At 43.2% G+C, this 20146-nt stretch overlaps 1 protein-coding gene across 1 annotated transcript; it reads left to right on the top strand.

Annotated features, from left to right (window-relative positions):
- Window positions 1-15800: 15800 nt before the first annotated feature.
- On the top strand, window positions 15801-18878 carry LOC141680647 (uncharacterized). Its single transcript, XM_074486818.1, has one exon. It carries the CDS (start codon window positions 15801-15803, stop codon window positions 18876-18878), a length of 3078 nt encoding a protein of 1025 aa, XP_074342919.1.
- The last annotated feature ends 1268 nt before the right edge of the window (window positions 18879-20146 follow it).

Genomic DNA, 20146 nt, shown 5'->3' with positions numbered 1-20146 from the left:
TCTCGGGTCATTAAACTTAACAACGAACTATCTTTTGATTTAAATTTTATTTTAGACGGTTCAATAATAAAATATATTTTTTCCCAGGTGAATGGTATATTATTTTTTAGCCCCAACGAAATATACCGATAAATTCAACTAATAATGCTTAATTTGCTTTTAATCTTATCTTAACTCGGACACATAATATAATTTTGTTTAAACTCGGAACAATAGTATAATTTTGTTTTAAATCGGATAAATAATGTATATTATTTTGTTCTATTCCAAGGCCGTTAAACCGATGATGGATTAAAAAATAGTACGAATAATACAGATATAAAAATAATATTGTAATTATAAAAATCTAAATATCGTACCGACAGACCGAATATCAAGTTTTTAATGTTTCAACGTATTGTTATACCCAAAATTTGGAATTGAATTGACTCGGGCCAAACGTGGGCGAGTTACAGTCAAACTCGGTATTGCATTGCGGAAGTGAGGACGCATCTAAGCCTACAGGACGCGCCTACTCGTAATGAGGGAGCATGGGAGTGCATGGTTAAGGAAGGACGAGTCCAAGTTATATGGACGCGTTAATCATGACCAAAGTACCTTGCTAGTGTGGTTTTTTGGCAATGGAAATTGGAGGACTCGCATGTTTCTATCAGGACGCGTCTTACAGCTGTGTCATGCCGTAAGAAATGGTTGAGGAGGAAAAAGGGTTGAATTTATAAAGGTCAGGACGCACCCAGACTCTGAGGACGCGTCCTGTGATTGGTCTATGTGTTCTCAATGGTGATTTCAGGACAAAGCCTGCATGGAGAGGAGCAATTGAGGTTATTTTTACTAATGTATTTGTTGCAGGTACTCTTTGAAGAATTCCCTCCTTGAGATGGTCAAGGAGGGGGATGTCCGTGAAAAGCTTGAAGGCCTCCAGGGGTATGCCTGATGATTGAAGGCCTCCTCCTGTATTCAACGGGTGTCTTCGTTGGGGATGTGGGGTTAACTTTGGTGTGTGCTTTGGGAACTCTGTTCTTGCATTCAATGGGTGTCCTCGTTGGAGAACTTTGGAGTCATACTGCACTTTGCACCCAAGAGCTTGGGATCACCTGTCCTGTTATCTGGTGGGTTATCCTCATTCGGGGGACAGGGACGTGTCTGGCATTTGGGGTGAACCGTAGTTATACCTGCGTTCGTAATTCAAGGAAAATAGCTGTAGCGGAGTGTTATCCTTATGCAGGGAGATGCATTATCCGTGAAGTCCTGCAATTATGGACGAGCCTTGGGCCTTCGCGGTTGGGCCTCATAGTTGGACATTCCTAAAGCTAGCGGAAGACGGACTTTGGATGGGCTTCTACTGTACCTAGGAATAAGAAGTCTAAGCCCATTAGATTTCTTATTCTACGAGAACTACGTCAGGCTTGATCCCTATATTAAGGGTACGTAGGCACATTGAGAGGGTAAGAAGTTGAGAGCTGATAAGAGAGCCACTACTTACTCTGATCAATCTCGGCCTAAAACAACCACAAATCACCATACACCGCTTAATTTTCCGATAAAGAACCACCGTCACAGATCTTAGTTCCGGCGAAAAACCTCAATCTTTGTTGTTACCAGATTCCTCCGTCAACAAATTGTCGCTAGAAGGAGGGGTGCTAATTAAGGTCGTAATCTTAGGAGGAAAAGATGTCTTATAATCGTGATGGAAGTTCTTATGATGGAAGTGACAGCAGATTTGAAGGAGAGGGCGGGGGAGGCTACACTCGCCATGAACCCTACGTTCTCAGAAACATGGTGGATCCACCAAGAGCTCCGGATGTGGGGGGGACACCTCCAATTCTCAACGGCAACAATGATATCTTGGAGCAGTTGTACCGCATGGGGGATACTCTTAATAATTTTCACTCAAGGCTGAATACGGTGGAGCGTCGGAGGACGAGAAGAGGTCGTCGTTTTCCCCGTCACGGTCATGCCGTGGGGAAAGTGCCAGTAGTTGAAGGAGACACCCAAGGCAGCGGGGAAAACCCGTGAATCACTCCGCGACGCTTGGGATATTCTGATGATGTAGATCCTATTGTGGAGCTTGTTGATGAGGACACCGATGGTAGGGAAAGGCCTCACATTGGTAACCAGGTGGTGCCACACCCACATAGGTCTGGGCGTACGATGGACGAGCGTCGTCGTGCGGAGAACACTCAAAATCAAGATGAGGAAGGAAGGGATCTTTCAACCTTGAAAAGGAGGCTTGGCATAAGGTTGGAAGACGATGATTTGAGGATGTTGCTGGTAGAATGGCAAAAGGAAGGAAACGTCGGAGAAGCGAGGCCCCGTGACACAACGCGTGTGCCCCCTGCATTCCAAAGGGATGACAGGGTGCGGCACCGCAAGCACGAGCGTGCCCCTCCGCGAGGAAGGCCCGGGAATTACTACCGGGGATATCAGAGGAATGGACGAGGAAGGATGGGATATCAATATGGAAGAGCACCCTACAATGATAGGAGAGATGTAGCACCCTACGCTGAAGAAGCCCCTGCCATTATTCCCGTAGCTTCCCACAGTGCTACAGGTAATGGGTCCAGGGTGCGTCCTCATGACCAGGACGGCGGGCGAATTCAAGTAAGAATGCAAAACAATGATGAAATTTCGCGACGCGGTCAAGAGGAACCTCGCGTGCGGGAACCATCCTGGACTTGAACCAGAGACCTCGCCCGTGAAGTAAATCATCGCACCTACGGTCCAACAAATTGGGAGAGAATCGATACTCAAAACCAAGATGGTAACATGCCACAGCCGCAGCCTCAGGGCGAGGGGCGGCGGGATCCACCGCCACACCCGGGGGGTAATCAAGGGGAATTACAGCAAGTCGCAGAGCAACCCCAACAGCCTAATGTTCAAACCATTCCTGGGGTAGGGACGTTTAATGTGAATGATCTCAAGAGGTTGCTCAACCATCTTGAGGGAGGAAGAGTAACGACGACTGCGCAAGCTCCTTCTCCTTTTGCTGCTGTTGTGAGGGAGGCGCAATTGCCCGCAGGATACATGAATACAACCAATGACTTGCGTTTTCATGGGAACTCTGATCCTGTGGAATTCCTGGGGCGTTTTAGCATTGAAATGGATGTATATCAAGTACCTGATTTGGCTCGATGTCGTCTTCTGGCGGCCACTTTTAGGGAAGGCGCTCAACAGTGGTTCCAGAAACTGGGACCCAGGTGTGATCACATCCTGGGAACAGATGAAAACTTTGTTTTTGACACAATTTTAAGCTGTAGTGAAGTACACACCACCTGTTACCACCCTAGCTGATGTGAAGCAAAAGGAAGGAGAAAGTTTAACCTCATACTTCAAAAGGTTCAACGCAGAATCCACTTTGGTGAGGGGTGCAACTGATGAGACACTAAAAATACTTCTTATAGCTGGATTGCATGTGGGAACGGATTTCTGGAAGCACCTGCAAGGGAAAGACCCTGTGTCACTAGCTGACGTGCTTGCGCAGGCGGAATCATTCAAAGCAATTGAACAGTCGCTTGCAGAAACAAAAAAGAATGACAACGCACATAACTCCAAGGGGCGATCCAAGAGAAGAGATAGATCCTTGAGCCCAGATTATCGTCGGAATGCCAGAAGCCCCAATAGAGTGAACACCGTGAACACGCGGAGAGAATGGAGCCCGCCATCGAACTACGAGAGGAGGGTCAGCAATTATACGCCGCTGGCGGCATCCATTGATCATATCTTTGAGGTAAATAAGGATAGAGGAATCTTCAAGAAGCCCGACCGTCTAACTTCATGGCAGAGCAGAGACAAAAAGAAGTATGGTGACTACCACGAGTCTACCGGCCATGACACCCATGAGTGTCGTCACCTGAGAGATGAAATTGAGGAATTGATCAAAGCTGGAAACCTAGGAGAATGGATTGACAAGGTGAAGCGACGCAGGGGAATCGATGACAAGGGTAAGGATGAAAGACAGCCCCCGCGGGCGGAAGATGTTGAAAAAATAGCAGAAGTTAAGTTTCAGAGGGCTGGCAGTATCAGGGCAATTTTTGGAGGACACCCTTTTGTTGGTGATAGTAATCGAGCACTGGAAAGAAACGCGAGAGAAGCGTGACATCCACCGCTCACCAACATTCACAGCTTAGAAGACAGACCTCCGAAGGTCTTTAAGGGAGAGTCCGCTGATATTATGTTCAAGGAAAATGAATCAAGGTGGGTACATCATCCCCACAACGATGCGTTGGTGATTACCATACTTATTGGGGAAATGAATGTACATTGAGTCTTCTTGGACAATGGGAGTTCCACGAACATCTTGTACTACAGTCCTTACAAAAAACTGGGTTTCCCGGATAGCGACATGTATTTTGAAGATGCGCACGTCTATGGCTTTACTGGGGAAGCAGTGAGAGTTATGAGTTTGGTCAGACTTCCCGTCACGCTCGGGGAAGGATCTTTGTCAGTCACTCAAATGATAGACTTCAAAGTGCTGGATCAGGATTCCGCGCACAATGTGTTGGTCGGCAGACCTTGGTTGCGAGCGTTCAGGGTGATAACCTCGATACATCACTTGATGATAAAGTTCCCAACACCAAACGGAGTTGGCAGTTTGAGAGGGTCGCAGTATGAGTCACGCGACTGCTACCATAAGGCTGTTAAAGAATTCCGCAGGAGAAGGTACGAAGGAAAGAGTCTTCCATTCGAGGATGTAGAGGATATTCATACAAAACCAAGCGGAGAGGTTCATGCCCAATATTTCGTAGAAGGCCCCGAAGAGGAAGAAACCTATGTCTCTGAGAACTCTGTTCGGACGCTGGGGAATGTTTCGAGGATCCGTAGCGTGGAAGAAGTGGTGGCAAGCCATGCAGAGAAGATCATACGAAAGGAGGTTAACGGAGAAAAGTTGGAAGGAAGAAGTGAGATTTTGCAAGGTATCGGAAATAACTTCGAGGTGGATGTTCCTCAAAAGAAGGACGTGCCCTTGAAGAATAAAAATGAAATTGAGGTTGATGCTCCTCCAAATGAGGACACGCCCTATTCACTTGCGTTGCATAAAACTATGCCTTGTCTTGAGGTAGATGCTCCCACTCATGAGGACGCGCCCTCAGATGCAAAAGTGGAAGTCGAAGATTCCCGAGACTTTGATTTCGATTTGGATCCCAGGATCCCTATGCCCGCCGAAAAGAGGGGACCGGCCGAAGACACAATATCTATTCTGGTTGACAAAGATGACCCGAATAAGGTTTTAAAAGTGGGATCCCAGTTGGATGATGAAACGAGGGGAAGTCTTATCCGCTTCTCAATTGCGAATCTTGATTTCTTTGCATGGAGTCATTCGGACATGGTAGGAATCGACCCAGAAGTAATGTGTCACCGGTTGAATATCTTCCCGAATTGTACAGGCATACGTCAAAAATGTCGTCCGGTGAGTGGGGAAAGGGCGATAGTGTTAAAAGAAGAAGTAGACCGGTTATTGGAGGTGGGGCTAATCAGAGAATCGTTCTACCCTGAATGACTTGCAAATCCAGTGCTGGTGAAAAAGCCGAATGGGAAGTGAAGGACATGTGTGGATTTCACAGATCTCAATAAGGCCTGTCCAAAGGATAGCTTCCCGCTCTCAAGAATTGATCAGTTGGTTGACGCGACAGCGGGGCATGCATTGCTGAGTTTTATGGATGCATACTCCGGTTATAATCAAATTCCGATGTATGGCCCTGATCAAGAGCATACATCCTTCATTACTGACAGGGGGTTATACTGTTACATAGGAATGCCGTTTGGCTTGATTAACGCTGGCGCAACCTACCAGCGGTTAGTAAACATGATGTTCAAGAACCAAATCGGGAGAACCATGGAAGTATATGTGGATGATATGCTGGTAAAGTCTAAGGTGGCAAATGACCACATCAAGCACCTGATGGAAATGTTTGACATCCTAAGGAGGTTTCGCATGAAATTAAACCCACAAAAGTGTGTATTTGGCGTGGAGTCGGGCAAGTTTCTCGGATTCATCATCAACCATAGGGGAATTGAGGCCAACCCCGCAAAGATCAAGGCATTGTTGGATATGAAGTCACCCACCAATGTGAAACAGGTGTAGAGTTTGACTGGGACAATCGCCGCGTTAAATCGATTTGTTTCCAAGTCGCCCGATATATGCAAGGAATTTTTCAAGGCAATTAATTTAGCGGGGAAAGATTTTGTATGGACGTCAGAATGCGAAGAGGCTTTCAAAAGAATCAAGGAGCAACTGGGAAACCCTCCCATGCTGTCAAAACCGTTGGATGGAGAATCTCTAATACTGTACCTCGCAGTGTCTGAATATTCGATCAGCGCAGTTCTGGTAAGAGAGGAAGATGGGCAGCAGTCACCAGTGTACTACGTGAGCAAGCGGTTGCACGACGCTGAAACTCGCTACACAAGCATGGAGAAATTGGTTTACGCCCTGATTCTTGCATCAAAAAAATTATGGCCGTATTTCCAAGCCCATAGAATTGAAGTCAGTACGGCATACCCGCTACGGCAGGTCCTTCATAAACCAGAGTCATTAGGAAGAATGCTAAAGTAGGCTGTGGAGTTGGGACAGTTTGATTTGGAAATGTGCCCCGGACAGCGATTAAAGGGCAAGCCTTAGCTGATTTCTTGTTGGAATTTGATTCTGAAGTTGATGACAAAGCTTTAGTGACACTGCATCCTACTCATATGGAGGAGTTTTGGAGGAGTTTTCACATCCCTGGTGGATTTTGCATGTGGATGGGGCAGTTAACAATGGAGGTGCATGTGCGGGTATAGTACTTGTGTCTCCCGAAGGCCATCATCTGATGAGCGTAATTCATTTCAAGTTTTATGCAATGAATAATGATGCGGAGTATGAAGCGTTGATTAATGGCCTGAAGATTGCTTTGGAAATGGGGGTGCGAAACCTAATTGCAAGAAGTGACTCAGAGTTGGTGGTGAATCAGGTGAACGGGGGATTTCAAGCGTGAGGCCCGCGAACAGAATTATACTTGAGATGTACACAGCGCCTGATTGGAATGTTCAAAGAAGTTAGGTTGGAATGTGTTACGCGGGAGAAGAACAGTAACGCGGATGCTCTAGCAAAAATGGGGTCGCAACAAGAGGTTGTGTTGTTAGGATCCATCCCTCTTGAAATCCAGGAGATTCCTAGTATCCCAGAGATAGAAATCATGTAAGTGGATGAGGCTCCCAAGGAAACATGGATGACGCCCATTCTGGCTTACATTCGCGAGGGAACACTCCCCGAGGATAAGTTTAAGGCCCGTCGACTCCGCTATCAGGCTGCAAGGTATGTGATATATGACAAAGTTCTGTACAAAAGAGGGTTCAATCAACCTCTGCTTAGATGTGTTGACGAAGAAGAAGGAAATTACATCCTAAGGGAAGTACATGAGGGAATATGTGGCAATCACTCGGGGGGTAGCTCGTTGGCAATGAAAGTTTTGCGCCAAGGGTATTATTGGCCTACGATGAAAGAGGATGCTACAAACTTTGTCAGGGCATGCGATCGCTGTCAACGCTTTGCAAACAACTCGTCTATGCCGGCAACGCTCTTGACGCCTATGCTAAGCCCATGGCCATTCGCCATGTGGGGAATCCATCTTATCGGAGAATTACCTAAAGCTAAAGGGGACGTTAAGTATGCAGTGGTTGCGGTCGATTACTTTACTAAATGGGCGGAAGCTATGCCATTGGCTACTATCACCGCAAAAAAAATCAGGGATTTTGTTTTCAAATCCATCGTGTGCAGGTTTGGAATCCCTCACAAGCTTATCTCTGACAACGGAAAGCAATTTGATAGCAAGGAGTTGCGACAATTATGTGAGGAGTTGAAAATTAAGAAGGAGTTTGCAGCGGTCTATCATCCTCAAAGCAATAGGTAGACAGAAGTTGTTAATAAAATAATAAAGCATACCTTCAAAGCCAAACTGGAAGAACGTAAAGGAAATTGGCCTGAAGAACTCCCGAAGGTAATGTGGTCATACAACAATACGCCACGATCTATTACGGGAGAAACTCCGTTCATGCTGACTTACGGTTATGAAGCTATGGTCCCTGTGGAAGTTGGATCGGGATCGCTTCGCAGAGATCGTTATACAAAGGAAGATGCCGAGGTTAATCAAAGGCTTCATTTGGCTCTCTTAGAGGAGATAAGGGAAAATTCTCAGCTAAGGCTCGCAGCGTATCAGCAACGTGCCGCAAGGTATTATAACAAGAAGGTAAAGGGACAATTGCTGAAGGTAGGAGATTTGGTACTTAGGAAAGTGATGCCCAACACGAAGAACCCCCAACATGGAGTGTTTGGAGCTAATTGGGAAGAACCATACAGAATAAAGGCCATCTTGTGGAAAGGGACTTATCACCTTGAAGATATGGAAGGGAAGCTGGTTCCGCGAGCTTGGAACGCGGAACATCTCCGAAAGTATTACCAGTAAGGCGCGACTTTGGCCCCTTACGTACCTCTTTTATTATATATTTAGGGCTATGCCCGGATTATAGGCTAGAATTAAATAAATTCCTCCTAGCCTAGGGGGGTAGTGCATGTACTACTTACCTTAGAACTAGTTAAAGGGTCATTTTTTCGAAATAATTTCCCCACAGAGCATAGTAGTCGTGGGACTGGTGCACTTTTGACACCAGAGCGTATTATAAATGAAAATTTTGAATTTTTCCAAAAGTCATTTGTTTGGTTTGCTTGGTTGCATGACGCGTCCTAGCCATAGGGCGCGCCCTGAGTGATAGTTCTATGCAGATGTTAATTGAAGTAGTGGCTTTCAAAAGGAACAACAACACTCAAGTAAAAATGGAACTAAGGCGTGTACTATTTTCAAGGACGCGCCCAAGTTATCTTGGTTGATGCTCTTTCAGTTGAATGTTTCTTTAATTTTGACAAAGCAAACTAAAAAAGGAAGACAAGTCCTTATTAAGGACGCGTCCACCCTGAGGGACGAAGTACTTCTTTAAGATAAAGGCTGGGCGCGTCAAAATATTAGGATGCGCCCTATTATGCTTTGTGCCTTGACTAAATACACAGGTACAACATAATGCCATGCTCATGTACTTTCCAAAATAGACAAAGACGCGTTCAATTAGAAAGGACGCGCCCACAATGGAGATTTGCTTGACCTATGATAGTAGAAAAGATAACAACAATATTTTAAAATGACGTGTCCTCAACACAAGACGCGCCCATATAAATAAATAGAATACTTAAGTAAAAATATGCATGGGTAAGGCAGAGAGGCTTCATAAAAAAGTGCAAGCGAATGAAGTTTAAAAATAGTCACTACAATTTGCAAGGCTTCAAGGGGCCCGCACCCTTAAAATAGTTCAAGTAGAGTACAATTGGCATAGGACGCATCCTAGGCAGGAGGCGCGTCCTGAGGCTTATCTTGGTCGTCCGCAGTGGGAGGTTGAGTCTGAAGCGGAGCAAGAGCAGGGGACGCGTCCTCTTCCTCTAAGCCCAGAAAAATCCTCTTGCTTTTGATAGAATCTGCGGCCCTGACCCTGAAATCCTTGACCCATATCTGGGTGTCTGCATCAAACTTTGAAAAGGTATACTCTGGGTCATTTGCAATAAACCCAGAGCACCACTCTTCAAACCCAGCCTGGAAGCCATGCTGGTAAACTAGCTTTTTCTCCTTTGTCCATCCATGCAACCTGTCACCATTCAGAGTGTCAAGCTCCAGCTGCATGGCGGAATTCAGCACGATAACACTGTCCAGCATTTTCTCCAAAGAGGAGACATTGCCTTCCAACACAGCCTTTTCTGCCTCAAGACGCGCCCTCTCCCCCTCCAGGCGTTTGATCTCAGCATCTTTTTTCTTGGGAAGCAAATTGATGTATTTTTCCAAAGATTTTACCTTATCCTCAGCTTGGCTCTTGGCAGTATCAGTGACGACAAGACGCGCCCTGAGCCTTGCAGACATATTCGCACTATGCCTGACATGCAAGTGAAGCTCGGCTGCATCCCTGACCATAGCTTCCTCTGTTTGTTGCTCAGTCCTGAAAGTCCAACCTCTGACTTCATCCTCGGAAAAGTCACCTACCGAGGACAAGCCCAGGTATCTGAGAACGAAAGACTGGTCGACAGGGACAGTCTTTTGACATTTTGAGGGCGCGTCCTCCTTCTCGGGGATGTCCAGCACTGTGGTATCGATGATTTTTGGCAGAGGGGAAGGTGTCACGGCAGGAGTAGGATCCTTAGCCTTGAGATCAGGTTTCACATGAGTTGGTTTTTTGGCTCTCAATTTTTTGGAAGCTCCAATTGCGAATCCTTTGGGAAGAGAGGCCATATATGTGATAAAAACATGACTGGTGTCAGTGAAATAAAGAAGACGCGTCCAGATAAGAGGACGCGCCCATATTATGATATTAAAATTATCAGTGCATACAGTAAAAAGCAGGAAGGTGCATGAAAAGATGACAATTAAAACCTGACAATATGACAAGGAAAGTGTAGAATATTAATAATGCGTGTATGTGTCAAATAATGGATGACGCATCCTACATATATTACGCGCCCTATCTGAGGACATTGACTATAACGAGTTATGGGAAAAGCATAAGTCATAGGACGCGTCTTGCCGTCCAGGACACACCCAACTCTAGAGATGTGTGTGCACGAAACACCCGTAAAACTTAAGTTGATATTTTTTGAATGGGAAGCTAATTTTATAGCTGTGGACGCGTCCAATATTAATGACGCATCCTCCCTCACTTAAACTTACCTTGTTCTAAGTTGAATTGCTTACTAATGTCAAACTCGACCACCTCCGCGGCGCTGAGGCCTCTGGTTTTTTTTTGAGGTTGTGAGAACAGGTTTGCCGTTATGAAATTCATGGAACTTGCAGATAGAGCCAACCCGGGATGATAACGTGCCCACCAGCTTGAGGTTGTCTTCTGTGATCATATCCTTGAGGTGTTTCTCTGCATACTGAAGAACTTTATTTGCTCTCTTTTTCCTTTTTCCTGTCAATTTCTTCTGAACTCTTTTGTCTAAAGGCAAAAGATAGTGATAAGTTGTTAGAAGTAATCAAGAGAGGGCGCACCCCCTTCGGAGGACGCGTCCAGTATATGAAGACATGCTTTGGAAATCACTTACTTGGTTCTAGGTTGAAACGAACTCGAGATCTCTTGACGTCATAGATATAGAAGAAAGGTTCTTTCCAATCCCTTCCGTGGCTGATCTTGCCTTCATTAAATCCCTTGTTATTCATCCACTTGTTAACAACAAAGAAGTGATAACCAGGGATTGATTTTCTTATGCTGTAAAAAAAACTGAATTCCTTCATGGAGGGCGCGCCTAGTCTGAGGTTGTGGTACATCATGAACAAAGCCCAAGATAGTTTATAGGAGTTTGGAGACAGTTGGATTGGGGCGACTTCATACCACTTCAAGATCTTTTTGATATATGGGTGCAAGGGCGCGCCCACGCCTAGAGAAATCAATTTTGGAGTAAGCACCATTCTGGGGATCCTTTGGTTCCCAATATTAAAGATATATGGCCTCATGGTTCCAAGAGGGCGCGCCCAGATTCCCTCCATGTCGTAATATTTCATGTGCCACTGGATCTCCAAGTCAGTTGCAGTTGAATCGAGAGCTACGCAGGCCAGCTTACCTTCTTTTTTCCTTCTGGCATTTTTCTCTGCCTCAGTCAGGGTACCAAGCCTTGCCCAGTCACAATCTACTTCAACATCTGAAGGTTCCCAATGTTCTAGGGGAGAATCAGATTTCTGAGGGGATACAGGGTATGCCTCAGGGTCAGGAACCCTCCTTTCAAATTCGCTTACACTGAGAGGGGACGCGTCCTGAGAAGGAGCCGCGCCTTGGGAAGCTGATGCGTCCTGAGAATGGGACGCGTCCTCGTCTGAAACAGCTATTCCTTGGGGTTTTTGGCTTGTGGTAGGTATAATCTCATCGTCCGTCCAATCTTCGATGGCAACTCTAGCATGGAGAATTGGGGTTCTTTGTCTTTTAGTTCCCTTCGTTTTCATTCTTGAGCTTATGGGGACATGATCCATGGAATCAGAACTGGAATCCGACATTATGGAGTTCTTTGATTTAAGGGAGTCGAAGACGCGTCTTTCTGCTTCGAGAAAGGGACTCGTCCTATGAATTTCAGGGAAATCGGGTTTGAAAGAGATGAGGTGCGGGGAATAGATTCCAAGGTGTTTGTCGAGGACTTTGAACGGATGGAAAGGTGAGGAAGAAGACGCGTCCTCCAACTGCAAAAGAATGAACAAGAATTTGAGGACGCGTCCACAAAAAAATAAAAAAAAGAAAAGAAAGAAGAAAAGATAGAGGGGAAAGAAAAAGAAAATGAATGATTGATAATGAAGGAGGCTACTAGAGGTATTCGAAGACGCGTCCTAGTAATTTACCGCTAAGAAAGTGTTATGGTGATGCGTCCTAATAAGTCTCTGGCCCTGTATTACCTTTGTTTGGGACAGCTTAAACATGTCTTAAATTAGGAGATACAGGTTGCACCCTAACGGGAAGGCGCGTCTAACATGGTTGCAATGTAGTGGAATTTCAATCGATTGTAATCGATTTGGGGGAAGTTTTTCTATGAACCTAGAAACATGTAATTATGGAATCAAAAGAGCAAAATATGACCCAATTACAGATATATACACATATACTTACAAGAAAAACTAAGAACAGTTCATAGAAGCATGAGGTATGTGAACAGTTTTTTGCTCGTTCTAGTCGATTTGCTCAATGAAATTAAGAGATAATGGAAGATTTGCATACCTCGTAAGTTGGGGTCTGACTAAGCTGAGAAAATCGGGAAATGGTTGAATAGATCGCCGGATTTCTGGACCTTGAAACTACTGCTTAAAAAGGGCGGCAATGGCGGTTTTCGGGAAGAAAGGGAATAAAGTATAACTGTGAGTTGGGGAGGATATTTATAGGAGGAGGACGGCTACGTGGATGACAGCTGTACGCCACAGGTATAAGGTGAAAGCAAGACGCGTCTTACGGTCACGACGCGTCCAATTGTTTTGGGCCAAATTTCGTTACTCGGATTCAAGGATAAAAATTCCAATTTTGTTGTTAACTGCAAATGGAATTTGGGGGATAGTTGTTATACCCAAAATTTGGCATTGAATTGACTCGGGTCAAACGCGGGCTAGTTACAGTCAAACTCGGTATTGCATTGTGGAAGTGAAGACGCGTCTAAGCCTACAGGACGCACCTACTCGTAATGAGGGAATATGGGAGTGTATGGTCAAGGAAGGACGCGCCCAAGTTATATGGACGCGTCAATCATGACCAAAGTACCTTGCTAGTGTGGTTTTGTGGCAATAGAAATTGGAGGACGCGCCTGTTTCTATCAGGACGCGTCTTGCAGCTGTGTCATGCCGTAAGAAATGGTTGAGGGGGAAAAAGGGTTGAATTTATAAAGGTCAGGACGCACCCAGACTCTGAGGACGCATCCTGTGATTGGTCTATGTGTTCTCAATGGTGATTTTAGGACAAAGCCTGCATGGAGAGGAGCAATGGAGGTTATTTTTACTAATGTATTTGTTGCAGGTACTCTTTGAAGAATTACCTCCTTGAGATGGTCAAGGAGGGGGATGTCCGTGAAAAGCTTGAAGGCCTCCAGGGGTATGCCTGATGATTGAAGGCCTCCTCCTGTATTCAACGGGTGTCCTCATTGGGGATGTGGGGTTAATTTTGGTGTGTGCTTTGGGAACTCTGTTCTTGCATTCAACGGGTGTCCTTATTAGAGAACTTTGGGGTCATCCTGCACTTTGCACCCAAGAGCTTGGGATCACCAGTCCTGTTATCTGGTGGGTTATCCTCATTCGGGGGACAGAGACGTGTCTGGCATTTGGGGTGAACCGTGGCTATACCTGCATTCGTAATTCAAGGGAAATAGCTGTAGCGGAGTGTTATCCTTATGCAGGGAGATGCATTATCCGTGAAGTCCTGCGATTATGGACGAGCCTTGGGCCTTCGCGGTTGGGCCTCATAGTTGGACATTCCTAAAGCTAGCGGAAGACGGACTTTGGATGGGTTTCTACTGGACCTAGGAATAAGAAGTCTAAGTCCATTAGATTTCTTGTTCTACGAGAACTACGTCAGACTTGATTCCTATATTAAGGGTACATAGACACATTGAGAGGATAAGAAGTTGAGAGCTGATAAGAGAGTCACCACTTAGTCTGATCAATCTCAGCCTAAAACAACCACAAATCACCATACACCGCTTAATTTTCCGATAAAGAACCACTGTCACAGATCTTAGTTCCGGCGAGAAACCTCAATCTTTGTTGTTACCAGATTTCTCCGTCAACACGTATAAGTATAATGCATAATCTTTTTATTATTTTAAAATAGATAGAAAAAAGAGTCGAATTCTAGTGTACATGAAAATAATGAATGCATAAATTTTGTTTTAACCCGATAAGTTCATTATACCACTAACGGATTATCGAGTTTGTCTCTAATTTTATATTAGCCCGAATTTATAATATACATTAATTTTTCTCCTGTTAGGCTCGTCATATTGACCCACGAAATATATTATCTTTTGTTTGATTTTAACTTTATTTTAGCTCAGGTCTATAATATAGGTTATATTTTATTTTAATCCGCTAAGTCTACGTTAATTTTATTTTAATCAGCTAAGGCCAATGTTCCCACCGGATACTATATTAGATACTACAATTGGTTTTGGTAAAGTTCTATATAGTTTTATTTTTATGTTAAACCAAACCCTTAATATATCTCAATTTTGTTTTAACCCTCCAGGTCGATATTATATTAGTTTTATTAAAGGAGTTTTTATTTAGCAAAAAAAAAGAAAAAAAAAGGAGTTTAGAGGTTATCTTATTTTGTTTAGACTCCAAATATAAAATAAATTTATTTTAGCCCCACACTACGTTCATTGTACTAACCAATAGATTACATTTGGTTTAATTTTTTAAAATATTATATATATAATAAAATAAAGGTAATTAAGTAAAAAATAAATATAAAATTAATTAAATTCTTTTTTAATACAATTTCCTCAATTACCCTATTCCTGCAGCCATTGTAAAGCTTTCGGGCATTCTTTCTCCCGATGCACCCACAACCCCGATGCAGTCAAACCAGTGCCACGGAATAGGCCTGGAGGGAACTCTAGGGGGGAAAAATGCAAGGACTGATAATTACAACAAGGATCATATCACAACTGATGAAGCTTTAGTCCAGGAAGGTGGGGCTACAGAAGTCAATCCAGTGGTTGTTGGGGAATTTTTAGGGTGTGACTTAGTTATTGATGAGGATCAAACTTTGGATGATCTTCATTTGCAAGATAATAATGGTGATAATCTTGAAGACTTTGACAAGGATGATGGTAACAAAGACTTGAATGAAAACTCAGAATTGGTGCACAATCGGGATACATCAGTTAATTTGGAGAACAATCAGGAAAATGCCACAGTTGATGTCACAATTGATATGGCTAATAACTCAGACAAAAGGGATCATATAGTGGAGCCTAAAGAGCCCACTATGCTGGCAGTTGAAACTAAATCTCCGGGTCAGAAAAGAAGACGGGGTCGTAGCCAAGATGCCACTCGAGCTAAACCTTTATCATTCCTGCCTGCAGCAGCCCCTGCGCCTGCAACACATGCAGCGCCTGCAGCTAAGCATCCAACCCACCCGGTTGTGATTGCCCTCAAAGCGCCCAAATCTGATTTAGTTGATGAAGATGGGTTCACCTTGGTTGTCAACAGGAAAAGTCCAGCACATAAAAGGAGTCCTAAATTGGCTGTTCAGCCAATTAGTCTGAGACGTCTCCAATGAATTTTGTATCATGGAATGTTAGGGGTATTAATAAAATCCCTCATCAGCAGGAGCTTCAACAATTTATTTCTGTTAATAATATAGAGTTTATGGGAATTTTGGAGACAAAGGTTAAAATTTCTAAAGCCTCTACCATCTCGAAGAAAATAAACAAAAATTGGCTTTGGCTATTCAATTATGACCATCACTACAATGGTAGAATTTGGGTTGGATGGAATCCTAATGTTTGGGATATTTCTTTGCTTTTGAAATCTTCTCAATTTATAACTTGCAATGCTAGATTCATTGAAAAAAATCTGAATTTTATTGTAACGTTTATTTATGCTTTTAATGATGCTATAGATCGTGTGCCTCTTTGGGATTATATCAATTCTACTTGCCCCAGCTCTGCACCTTGGGCTTTTCTTGGTGATTTCAACTGCATTTCTAGTTTGAGTGAAGTTGTTGGGGGCCGTGAGCACTGGACTCCTGAGATGCAGTGTTTTAAGGATTGCCTGAATGATAATGGCTTGGAATCATTACGAACAGTTGGTGACAATTACACTTGGACTAACAAACGGTTGAATGATCCAGTTTTTAAGCGTCTTGATCGTATGGTTGCAAACTCTGCTTGGTTTAATGCTTTCACTGAGGGCAGCGTTTTTGTTAAGAATCGAGACATTATGGATCATAACCCTCTTCTGTTTGTTGAACCTATGCAGCTACGTAAATTTGGTAAGCCATTCCAATTTTTCAATTATATGATTGAGATCCCTGGTTTTTTGGATATAGTTTCTTTTGCATGGTCTACTCATTGCCTTGGTTCCCCTATAGCCCAGTTTCATGCAAGGCTCAGGCACACTAAAGTGCTGCTTCGTAAGTTTAATAGGGATCATGGCAATATTCACAATAATGTGCAGCATGCCCGTGGTAATCTTGAAGAGTTTCAGGCTTCTTTTGGCTCCACTTTCGACCAATCCAGAATTATTGAAGAGCAAGATCTGATTTCTAAGCTTAACTTGGCTCTGGCCCAAGAAGAATCACTCTTGCTTCAAAAGGCCAGAGTTAGGTGGCTGCATCTTGGTGACAACAACAATTCTTTTTTTCACCAACAGTGTAAAGTTAATTGGAATCGAAACAAAATCTTAACTCTCCAAGACTCTGAAGGCAATTTCGTGCATGGTCAGGACTCATGTGCTTCTATTGCTGTGAACTACTTTTCTCAACTCTTGGGAACCCCTGTCAATCCTGTCACTGGTGATGTTGATCTCTCTGTGGTTGATTGCAAAACGGTTACAAATGAGCAATCAGACATCTTGGTAGCTCCGGTGACTGACATGCTTATATTTGACACAATCAAGAAAATGAAAAAGAATAAAGCCCCTGGTCCAGATGGGGTTAATGTGGAATTTTTTCTTGCTACATGGCAAGTTACAGGTCCTGATTTCTGTGCTGCTGTTCGACATTTTTTTGACTCATGTTCGATGCCTTCGGGAATTAACTCCACCTTTATTGCTTTAATTCCTAAAGGAGCCGCCCCAACCAAAATGCAAGACTTCAGACCAATCTCTTTGTGCACTGTACTTTACAAGTGTATTTCGAAGATTATAGCCTCCAGACTTAAGAAAGTCATGCCTGATTTGGTTCACATTTCTCAATCAGCTTTTATACCGGGGAGATCTATTTCGGACAATATTCTTATGGCTCAAGAACTGTTTCGAGGGTATGAAAGGGGGACAGGCATGCCCAAGTGTGCTCTTAAAATTGACTTGCATAAAGCCTTCGACTCTGTTCAGTGGAGCTTCATATTTGCAATTTTAAAGAAAATGAGATTTCCGGAAATCATGATTCGTTGGATCAGGGCTTGTATTTGTACAACTCGATTCTCTGTCAAATTAAATGGGGTTATTCATGGTTACTTCAAGGGCACCAAAGGCCTTCGACAAGGTGACCCAATGTCTCCTTATATTTTTGCATTATGCATGAATATACTTTCTTGCATATTGAACAAAACCCCTGAGGGTTACAAGTACCACTGGCGTTGCAAAGAACTAAGATTGAACCACTTATTCTTTGCTGATGATGTTCTGATTTTTTCTCATGGTTCCAAGCTTTCTGTTAAGCATATTATGGACTCCTTCACTATCTTCTCATCTTGGAGTGGGCTGACCCCAAGCATCAATAAAAGTACCAGTTACTTATGCAATTGTGATTCTGATTTTACTAGCTGGTTTGACACTTTGTCTATCCCTAGAGGTAATCTCCCTGTCAAATTCCTTGGGGTGCCTCTTATTTCTTCCCAATTGTGCGTTAATGATTGCATGCCTCTAGTTGAAAAAATTACTTCTAGATTGCAATCCTGGGCTACTCTTTTACTATCCCTTGCAGGCAGAGTTATGCTTATCAAGTCAATCGTGCATGCCATTGAAGCCTTTTGGTGTAATCATTTTCTGCTCCCTAGCTCTATACATGCAACAATACAATCCATGCTCACTAGATTCTTGTGGAAAGGTAACATTAATATTAAGGGTGGAGCCAAAGTGGCCTGGAATGTTATTTGTCTTCCAAGGGAGGAAGGGGGTTTAGGTCTGAAGAATATGGCTGAATGGAATAGGGCTCAGCTAATCTATCACTTGCTTAAGGTGATAACTAAGTCCAACTCCCTTTGGGCTAAGTGGGTGAATGCTAATGTGCTTAAACATGGCCATTTCTGGACCATGACAGTTCCCACAGATTGTTCGTGGATTTGGAGGAAAATCCTGAAGCTTCGTGTGACTGCTCTTCAATTCCTGACTTATTCTGTTGGTTCGGGTGATAATTTCTCCTTGTGGTTTGATCCGTGGTGGGGAGGTTCATGCTTGGCTAATTCTCAAACTTCTCCTATCATTTCCCAATGTGGCCTTCACCACACTACAAAGCTTAGTGGTATTATTCATAACGGTTCTTGGAGGCTCCCGACTCCTAACCCCTTGCATCATCACTTGGATCCTTTGCTGATTCACTGGCTTCAAACATTTGATCATCCAAATATAAACTCCAATGGGATAGATATTATTCGGTGGGATGGTATAGAAGCTATCAAAATCAGAACATGACACATTTGGAATTCCATCAGAAGTAGAGCAGATTTGGTGTCTTGGTTTAAGGCTGTTTGGCATCGTCTTCGTGTCACTCGATTTGCCCATCACCAATGGTTGGTGTGTCATGGCCGTCTTGGCACGTTAGCTAGATTGAACAGATTTGGTATTGTGGATTCTCAACAATGCTTCCTTTGTATCTCTGGCAGGGAAACAGATAATCATCTCTTTGTTCACTGCACTTTTAGTAGGTGGATTTTATCTCGGATTCTAGGCAGGCTTGGTATTGGGATTGTTGGGGATACTTGGTTATCCTTGCTCAGCCATATTGCGGATCTTTAGGACAAACCTCGGGGTTTACTTGCTCTATGCTTAGTTCAGATTTATTGCTATCATATTTGGAGGGAACGTAATGCTAGGGCGCACAACAAAGGAATTTTTGGCCCGAGAAAACTCATGCAGGGGATGTTCATTGATTTTGCTGCTAGACTTAGCACCTCTTATTGGTTTAGTAATTTATCTTGTAGTAGGCCAGATTTACATTCCTGTATTTCCAATATTTTGTTGTAGTTTGTTTCTTTGCTTTCTATCTCCAATCTTTTTCTGAGATTGGTTATAGATAGCTCCCTCTCTATGGCCTGTCATAGAGCATAGGGTAGATCCCTGTTGTTTTCTTGGTTCTTTGTTGATATACACATAATTTAGCAAAAAAAAAAAAATAACTAAATACCAGAAACCCGTTAAAGAAATAGGCTGTCAAGTTTTTTCCCCGAAAACGAACACTCTCTAATTGATTTATGTTATGTTATAAGAAGATGATAAATACTTTTGTTGTTGTAAACCTAAACACTCTTTCTTATCACTAGGGCAGGCTTAACAAAAACAACCGCGAAAGACAGGGCATAGAAAAATTTGCTGGGCTGGGGAGAATTTTGCTGCAAGCTATATTTTTTAGAAAAAGTCTTATTTGATCAAAGATATAAAGAAGTCGAATAACTATTAGCATATATAATATAGGGGGTATAGGGTAATTACGTAAAAATAGTGTAATAATAAAATAAGGGCGAATATGTAATTTTAATAAGTACCGACTACTACCAATTTTTTAGCGTTTCGTCTATTATAATATAGTATAGATAGATATATAAAGAATAGATGAGGTATTGGGTAATTACACAAATGTTGTATAACATAATTTATTATTAATTACACTTTATTAATATATGTATATTAATGTTTTAATCTAAATATGCGGTTCAGTTCGATTATTTCGGCCGGTTTGGAGG

Source organism: Apium graveolens, chromosome 8 (genome assembly GCF_009905375.1).
Source record: "Apium graveolens cultivar Ventura chromosome 8, ASM990537v1, whole genome shotgun sequence".
NCBI classification, from domain to species: domain Eukaryota; kingdom Viridiplantae; phylum Streptophyta; class Magnoliopsida; order Apiales; family Apiaceae; genus Apium; species Apium graveolens.
Note: the sequence above shows the minus strand (reverse complement) of the source record. Positions and strands in the feature narration are given on the sequence as shown.

Bases quoted from the DNA above. Each gene is read 5' to 3' on its own strand.
- LOC141680647 (XM_074486818.1), top strand. From the start codon at position 15,801: ATGAATTTTGTATCATGGAATGTTAGGGGTATTAATAAAATCCCTCAT.